The sequence below is a fragment of the Asparagus officinalis genome, chromosome 1, assembly GCF_001876935.1.
Source record: "Asparagus officinalis chromosome 1, Aspof.V1, whole genome shotgun sequence".
NCBI classification, from domain to species: Eukaryota; Viridiplantae; Streptophyta; class Magnoliopsida; order Asparagales; family Asparagaceae; genus Asparagus; species Asparagus officinalis.
In genome coordinates, this window is record NC_033794.1 from 40,256,799 (window position 1) to 40,266,601 (window position 9,803).

At 33.9% G+C, this 9,803-nt stretch overlaps 1 protein-coding gene across 1 annotated transcript; it reads right to left on the bottom strand.

Moving 5' to 3' along the window:
* LOC109823149 (probable lactoylglutathione lyase, chloroplastic) lies at positions 948–8,638 on the bottom strand. Its single transcript, XM_020389438.1, has 8 exons — positions 8,418–8,638; positions 8,210–8,334; positions 7,957–8,021; positions 7,254–7,466; positions 7,109–7,156; positions 6,178–6,285; positions 5,863–6,003; positions 948–1,402 (listed from the first exon to the last, which is right to left on the bottom strand). The coding sequence occupies exons 1-8, from the start codon at positions 8,531–8,533 to the stop codon at positions 1,361–1,363; spliced, it is 858 nt and encodes a 285-aa protein (XP_020245027.1). The 5' UTR covers positions 8,534–8,638; the 3' UTR covers positions 948–1,360.

The following is a 9,803-nucleotide window of genomic DNA, read 5'->3' on the forward strand; positions in this document are numbered from 1 at the left end:
CATAGAACATGGGCATAATACCTAACAACTTAATATTTTAAGCTAATTTTTTTTTTTTGTCCCTGCAATCTTTAGCGTCGAGTTAGTGATCCTCACTTCTATTTGACTGACATGATCAGCGCTTAGTTATCGCTTTATAGTCCGACCTCCCTCTCCTGGGCGGGGTTTTAAAAAAAAAAAACCTCTCTGCCTCCAACAAATTTTATCGAGTTGTATCAAAATTGGGAAAGTCGTTTTTTTTTCACCGTCACACGATCATTTCCCTTGCTCAACATCCAGTTTTGGAGAGGAAAACCAGTTTGACATAATTTGTAATCACGCCAAAGAAATAGTGCAGATATATATACTTTCTTACAAAAGTGGGTGTGGAGAATTCAGTAGACATGCTAAAATAGATTATGATATGTACGTCTTAAGGATTATTACATTATCAAGTAGAATGGGCTAATCCATGGGTCCCGACTCCTTTGGGACCGCAAAGGAGAATACACAAACATGCGGATATGCTAAAAGACCACAAAAAAGGAGCGCAAGTATCAAATTTCACTTTTCTCATTATATATATATATATATATATATAATAGGTAAAAACTTGTGTCAACTTAAGTGGATAGGGGAATAGTGTGATCCACAAGTTTTTAACCACTCATATTGCCTAGGGATCCTGTATTATAAAAAGGTGTTTATATTAATAAATGTGTGGCTACAAACTTGTGGTGGACATCAACTTAAGTTGATAGGCAGTCTGCTCTATATATAATATATATATATATATTATATATATATATTATTATATATATTATATATATATATATATTATATATATAATATATATATCATAATTTTATTAGTAATTCTGTTGATTCTTCTCCAAATAGGAACCACCGATTTACAAATTATACCTCCTATCCTACTACACACACGCAAAGTTGGATCAGTAGGAAGAGTAAGTAGAAGGGACTGAACGTAGAAACAAATTGGATCAGAAGGAATTCGGCAAACATCCAAACTTTTGCCACCGTGAATATTGGCATAACAAGGTCAATAAAGGACTTTGTAATTAAACAACTACAAAGTGACAAGGTTATTGGCAGAAGTGGCATCTATAAGGATTAACAATACAGGAAACTGACAAACATTATCAAAACACATTCGCCTCTACACTGAGCTATAACCTGGGATAAGTATTGCTCTATTATCACTCACACAGCAGACGGAATAACTTATCTACAAACTGAGGTCTGAAATAGGGGATTTTCACGGGATTTGACGAGCGTAAGGCTGCTCTTGATGATGCGAGGTCAGATACACCTCGAATAAGGGTTGGATCATGGGTAAAAAGCTCTGGCAAGAGAGGCAATCACTCCAATTCTTTAGCGAAATCTATGTTGTCAACAAATACCTGGAGACATAAAATACAAACCAACAATCAGAACCTGCTTTAATTCCAACATCACGCAGCAAAGAAAAATTCAAATATTAGTAAGATAGAATTTACCGACATTCTATGAGAAGTTTGATAAAGTTTGAACTTGATTCCCAATGTCAGAAAGATGCAAATGCTTTTTCTACTTTTCTATAGTAAAATGTTACTTACTACATCTTTCCTGACCTCCAAAGTCCAATCTTCTTCTTGAGCAATTATCAAATTTATCAGTTAAAATTTTTAATTTATCAAAATAAAAGTTTAAGGCCTTATCATTATGGTTTACTTACAAAATAGACCAAGCATTACTAGGTTCAAATTGATATGATATCCTGTTAATGTAACTTAGTGCAAGTTCTATCTGGCCTTAAGACTCAGATATGTGGGGATTAGAGCCATCCATTTGATGTGCTCATTTGTAGAGATGTAAGACGTGAGAGTTTGGACTAAAATCCCCTAATGCAGTCATCTTTTCTGGTTGCAGTGAGCTTATGACCTCCTTAATACTTCAAAACTCAACGATCAGAAGATTTTTAGGTTTACTAGATCTGTTTTTTATTTAGTTTAGTATTTGACGTAATCTTTATTTTAGTTAAGATTTCTTGAGGATTTGTTTTAGGATTTTGGACTATGAGATTCTATATTGTTTGGGATTTTATTTAGTTTCCTTTTGTTAGGATTTTATTATGATTTTCATTCTAATTTATTTTATTTCTTTTATTAGAATTTGGTTTGGATTTGTTTTAGTTTACAGACTTAGTTTCTCTCTCCTATAAATAAAGTTGTTATCCTCTATGAGTAGAATATTAATTAATGAAATGAAAATTCGTGAGATGAGAGACCTTTCATACCATGTTAGTTGCTACGTCTTGAGAGATCTTTCATACCAGGTTAGTTGTTACGTCTTGAAATGTGAAGTGTCTTAGGTGTGAAACCTATTTATCCAAAAAACCTCTCTTTCAATAATTTCATCTATCTATTTAAAGTTCTCTATAATCCTAGCCCTTCATCTCAAAGTCCACATAAACTCCAAAATTTTAACAATCCCAAACTTTCCTCAACCATTTCCTTCTTTTCCCTTCGTGGATTCATATATGGAAGGAAAATTTTTTTGTTTGTTTGCTTGAATAGTAACTCAAGTCTACTGTTCATGTGGCCAATTCACTAAAGCCCCTAATGCCACTCGCTTCCTCCGATAACTTATCATTTTGGTTGAAAGCAATCAATATCATGGGGTATAGTCCACAAAAGTTTGAGAATTTGGAGTATGGATAATAGACTCTATGCATAACGTTTACTTATGATTTAGTCGAAAATGACGAAAACTATAAATTATAGTCCACATAAGCTTGGGAACTTCAGAGTTTGCATAAATACTATGTGAAACGACAATTTGTGATTTAGTCGAAAGTGGCCAAAATCATTGGTTATAGCCCACAGAAATTTAAGAATTTCAGAGTGTGCATACAATACTCTATGCGGGATGACAACTTGTAATTTGGTAAAAAATGACCAAAATCATGGGGTGTAATCTACATAAATTCAGAAATTTGGAGCACACATATAATACTACATGGTGGGGGATGTGATTTAGTCACGACATTATAGGCTATAAATTATATATTGACAAAAATCCAAGAATTTTGAGTTCACATAATATATTTTATGCGGAAAAGTAATTTGTGATCTAGACAAAAACGATGATAATCTTGAGTTACAGTCCACACAAATTGAGGAATTTCAAATCATACATAATATATTCTAGCTTAGTTTCACTTAAATACCCTATAGTTTCCCGTATGTTGCACTTATATACCGTCACTTATTTTTGGCAGCACTTATATACCTATTACCTAAAGTTTTTTTAAAACTTTCACTTATATACTCTTACTTGTTTTGTGCAGCAGTTATATACCTAAAGTTTTTAAATCTTACACTTAAATAGCCTAGAGTATTTAAAACTGGCACTTAAATCCCTAAAGTTTTTAAAACTTACACTTAAATGCCCTCAGGTTTTCATAACTGAGGGCATCTAAGTTTATATTTTAAAAACTTTAGAGTTTAAGTGTATGTTTTAAAAACTTTAGGGTATATGAGTACTGCCAAAACCTGTGAAAGTGCAAGTTTTAAAAACTTTGAAGTACAGTAGTGCCGCCACAAATAAGTGAGCGTATATAAATGCAATGTAGGGGGAACTATAGGGTATTTAAGTTCAATTAAGTCTATATTTTATGCAGAACAACATGTGATATGATTGCAAATGGCCAAAATTATGGGTAAAATAAATAGTCCACAGAAATTTGAGAAGTTCATGTATACAAAATATTCTTTATGCCAAATAACAACTTGTGAGTTGGTAAAAAATAGCCATAATTATGAGTTATAATGTACATAAATTTGAGAATGCTGGAGTACATATAAAATACTCTATTCGAGTTGACAACTTATGATTTGGTCGAAAACCACCAAAATAATTGGTTACGGTCTACAAAAATTCGGGAATTTTAGAGTAGGCATAAAATACTATATGTGTGACGACAACTTGTGATATGGTCGATAACAACCACAATAATGAGTTGTAGTCCATAAAAATTTGGGATGTTTGGATAATGAATAAAGCATCCAATTCAAAAAGACAACTTGTGATTTGGTTGCGAAAAGTCAAAATCATGTATTGTCCATAGGAATTCAGAAATTTGATAACTTATAATTTGGTTGAAAATACAAAAATTTATGGGTTACAAGTCCACAAAAATTTTAGAATTTTAGAGTACGCATAAAATACTTTATGCAGGACAATCACTTGTGATTTAGTCAAAAACTACCAAAATCATGGATAGTCCACTGAAATTCATTAACTTTTTAGTGCCCATAAGATACTCTATGCAGAAAGACAACTCGTGATTAGGTTAAAAACGATCAAAATCATGGGTTATAGTCTACGGAAATCTCGAAAGCTTAGAATATGCATAAAATATTCTATGTCGGATGGCAAATTGGGATTTCATCGAATACGATAAAAATCATGGATTATACTTCACGAGAACTTGAGAATTTTGGACTACGCATAAAAAAACTCTATTTAGGGTGATAAGGCTTAATCACTTAAATACCCTATAGTTTCAGCTATGTTGCACTTGTATGCCTTCACTTGTTTTTGGAAGCACTTACCTACAATAATATTTTAAAAACTTGCACTTAAATACCTAAAGTTTTTAAAACTTACACTTAAATACCCTCAAGTTTGCATAACTAAGGACATATAAGTGCAAAATGCAAGTTTTAAAAACCTTAGGGCATATAAGTGCTGCCAAAACAAGTGAGGATATATGCAAGTTTTAAAAACTTATAAATGCTGCCAAAAACAAGTGACAGTATACAAGTGCAAATTAGGAGAAACCATAAGGTATTTAGCTACAATTAAGCCGGACAGTAACTAGTGATTTAGTCGAAAGCTGCCGACATCATGAATTATTATCCACTGAGATTCATAGATTTTGAGTAGGCATAAAACACTCTGTGTGGAACAACAATTTGTGACTCAGGTCAAAAATGACCAAAATCATTGGACCACAAAAAATTTAAAATTATGGAGTATGCATTAAATGTTCTACGCGGGACAACTTGTCATTTGATCGAAAATGACCAATATCATATATTATAGTCCATGGAAATTTAGGGAATCTGTCTACAAACTCCAACAATAACCTCCGATGAGCTCTCGAGATTCGCCTGATTATCCTTGTTGTCAGATCTCTTCCGTTTGGCCTCTGATAACATAGTCATCAGATCTCTTCTGTTTGGCCTCTACTAACATACAATGTCAGTCCATCAAGTCGTTGATGATTCCCTTCTTCTTGTGAGGCTCCATCAAGGCCTTACAACACTGTTTGAGATTCGCTTAGCTCCCAACCATATTCGGACCCAGTTCTAGATAGCTACCAAAGATTGTACAATCTAGAATCTCCACATTTCAGAGACTGATTAGGTTCTGTAGGTTTAAATAGGTACTAAAGTTTGAACATTTTGAGTTTATCCCGCTCTTTGAATGAGCCCTCCCCCTAGTCCGCATCAACTAGACGTTTATATTACCAGAGGTGAAGCGATATCTGACGGTGATAACCAAATTATTTAATTAGCTTAATTTGCTATGTTAGTTATCAACGACTGAAGGTAAATTTCTTCTGGTGCATATCCAACTTAATGTTTGCTGGTCATAAAACAGAGGCATGTTCAAGGCATCCATTTAAACCTAGAATATATTAATAATGCAATAGCAGGATGGTTAATTTTTTACATATAAAATCCGAGTTGAGGAAGTTATCAAATATTGTAAGTATGAAAGACAACAACTTCTACCAGAATTTTAGATAAAAATAATGAACTTAAAAGAAAATTTAAAAAAAAATCATTAAAAAGGGATAGTTGTGTCATACTGTTTTCCAACCATCCGGATCCACACAAGCAGTGATTTTGGTGTTAATGCCGGGCAAAGGCCCAGGTTCACGAGAAATCTTTCCCCCATATAGTTTTATAGCTTCTGCTGTTTTATAAACATCATCCGTGCCTATTGCAATCTGAAAAGATTGAAAGCCTTAAATCAACAATATGAAAGCTCTATAAAAAAGAACTGAAATCTTAATGAAAGATTATAGGGTATCCATAAGAAGTATGTGATGGAACTCTTTAGGACTGAATATAACAGATCCTAGATCTTACACTGGTCATTTGTAGAAGGAAACAAGGATTACCTGTGCATAGGCATTGCCTTTATCATATTCCTTCACTCCATAGTTGTAGGTCAATTCCAACACTGCACTTCTGTCTTCAGGACCATATCCCATCATTGCTATTGCATACTGAAGATTAGCATATGTAAACACAATCAAAATTTGAAGTTAGACATAGATGATGTACTGCAAACATGTATAAATGCCAGCATCCAAAATCGTTACAGAGTGGATGTTAGAGGAAAATAAGTTTCATAAAATAGGCTGCTTTTGTTTCATTGTTTAATACATAAAAATGTGCCCAATTCTTAATAACAAATATAACTAAAATCTGGATCAAAAGCTTGTTCTATGTTTGACCATAAATCTTACATGTCGACTTTGCCAAACTGACTCTTAAGTTTCTTGAATTGGCAATATTGGTGATATCAAATATTAACTTTAAAAAAAAAAGAATCTTACCAATTTGCTGAAAATGCATTTTGTGCACCTTGAGCTCTTGTCCTTTGGGATTTACATGGCCCAAAGGCGTTTATTTTAATTTGTTAGTTGGGTCTAAGATACCAACTCCAGTAAGTTAATTATCTATTTTGGTATGAATGAAATATTGTTAACCACTCGCATTTCCATCATAGAACTTGAGAAAGGAGTAGCTGTTGGGGGATTCACTTAAATGATATGATTCCCTCATTCACAAGGAGTGTATTTTCTTCACAGTTTATTTAAATCCTAAGAGGAGACAAGTTATATACTTTATTTTTACTGGAAGGAACTATGTATAACTTTCAGGAGTTTGCAAAAACATGTCGCATAAAGGTTTAGATAACAATTTGACTAAATCCAGCTAAATGATCCTAGAATACAGTGCTTAATAAGAAAATTGGGACCATATTTATATGCTCTTGTGCGAACAAATGTAAGAAAGTAAACTGTTAAGAATAAATTAACTTACCTTGTACTTGGGATTGTCTTTCTTGCGTAGAAGCTCCATCCCAAATGCCTTCCATATAAATAAGAGATCACTTGAATAGGTAATGAAGTATAAAATGAGAAGGATCCTGGAGCAAACAACTGCTGGTTCTCCACTAAGAACTCACCTTTTCATAAAAATCTATGGAACGATCAAGATCTCCCACTCTAAGCATTACTTGGCACAAGGGCTCTGGAGTAGGACCTCTTTCCATAAGCTCAAACTTATAACCATCAGGATCTTCAATGAAAGCAATCACAGTGTTGCCGCCTTTTACAGGGCCTGGTTCCCTAGTTACCTTCCCTCCCTTGGCTTTTATAAGCTCAACAGTCTTCGATACCTACATCAAAAATGCAAATATCAATAAAGTTGCATGTCATGCTAAAATATACGATGCCTAAATTTATAAAGTGAACGCTTAAACAAGAAATCAATACAAAACAAATAGAAGGATGAATAATATTATTGTGTAGCCAATAATCAAATTTGAGGGAGTTAGTAAAGCAATTTTCCTCAGGAATTACTATTACCATAATTTAGGCAGAAGCATGGCATCATATTTCAATAGAAATTGGCAGAGTCTAGGCAAACACCAGCAGTCTTTTTAAGGTAATTAAAAGGATGAAACATTGTTAAATGAGGCAATATATCATGGACACTGCAAGAGAACATCTGTAAACAGATTCATAAGCATCTTAAGGGTAGAATATAACAATATTGGATTATGCATAAGCAATGAGAACTTTTATAGCACAGTCAGCAGGCATGCGTCTTTCATCCATACATAAATTTGGAACTTAGTTTATTAGTTGGAGGCAAAAGAAACTTACATCCTCAACCGCAATTCCAAAATGACCGAAAGCAGTTCCAATATCATATTTGTCGACCCCATAATCTGTCATTTGGAAAAAAAAAATTAGATATCTCCTCAATGGAAGAACGAGTCGTAAATTGAATAATAATATATTAAATTATTAAAAAATATTGTGAATAATATGCCTGGAATTCTGTATAAGTGTTTAACATATGGTGCAAAATCTCTATCACAGAAAGTATTATAAAGATGCAAGCCAGGAATTTTACTGTAAGTCAACTCAACAACGAAGTGTGAGTCTTCAGGCCCATATCCAAGAAACGCATTCGTGTATCTTTCTTCAGGAATGTCACGTTTCCTCAAGAGCTTCATTCCCAGGCATTCTGTGTAGAATCTACAAAAAAACATATAGAAATCAAGCTAGAAACTGAAATCCACCATAACTAGATCAAAATTTCATGAACGAGAGTAATTTACTTTATTGTTTTGTCAACGTCCCCGACGCGATAAACAACATGAAGTAGCCTTCGGTGATCCTTCTTGACCCATTCCAGTGCACCATCTTGATTGATGGCTGTGCTTGGTTGTGCCATATTTCCAGCTGCGTGTGCAACTACACCACTTACTTCTGTTCTTGTTGACTTAGAAGATCTCAGTCCAAATAGCACCTGAGGTACAGCTGGATGGTCACATGATAAAAGTAAAAGCGATTAATGAGGAAAAAAACATACGAGGACTGAAATGGCATGAACAATGACGAGTAATTATACTAAAGAAACCAATAAACACAGCTGAACTCATCCACTGGCGCAATAAAGAAACCAATAAACACAGCTGAACTCATCCACTGGCGCAATGAGGAAACTAGACCGAAAGTGTCGTGAAGTCTGTAAGGGGTTGGGTCAACAGCAACACCAGTAACAGCAAAGCTTTTATCCCAAAATATCAGGGTCACTTATGTGAATCCTATTACTCCATTCATTTCTATCATGAGTTGTCCCATCCGTTAGGTTAAGTATTATCACATCCTTCGTAATTGCTTCCGACCAAGTTCATTTTAGGTCCATCGCTAGTCCTTTTTATTCTATTAACTACAAAGGTCTGTAAGCCGTTAGGCAAAAACTAGCATATCAATCCTCCTCTGAACAACCAAATTGTTCGTACACCACGCTATAAAAGGTAATGCTCAAAAGTCGACACAATTTAGAGATTTCTAATCGTCAAATTGGTTGCCAAACGATTTCAATAACGAACAAACGAACGCCATAGCTCAATGAGCGGGTTAGGTATCCCTAACAAATGCGAAATTTTCTCAACACTGCACTATTGGACAAGTTACAGAATATATATAGATGAGTGACGACGACACCTTAATTAACCAATCTGTCCTCATTAAAACGCTCAAAAAGAAAATTAGAAAAACACAGATGGTATCAAGTCGTATAAGAGATGCGGAAAATTTAAAAAAATCGAATCCAAAGGTATAAAACCCTGCAAAGTCTCAAGCCCTTTACATCGTCATAAACAAAAACATCATCGACCCACATAATCAGTCACCAAATATTATTATTATTATTATTATTATTATTATTATTATTTTGGGCGAATACTTGAAATTCGAAGGAATAGAAAGATTTAGCTCCAGATTAATTGAGCTGGGGGTAAATTACAAGGTATAAAACCCTGCAAAGTCTCAAGCCCTTTACATCGTCATAAACAAAAACATCATCGACCCACATAATCAGTCACCAAATATTATTATTATTATTATTATTATTATTATTATTATTTTGGGCGAATACTTGAAATTCGAAGGAATAGAAAGATTTAGCTCCAGATTAATTGAGCTGGGGGTAAATTACC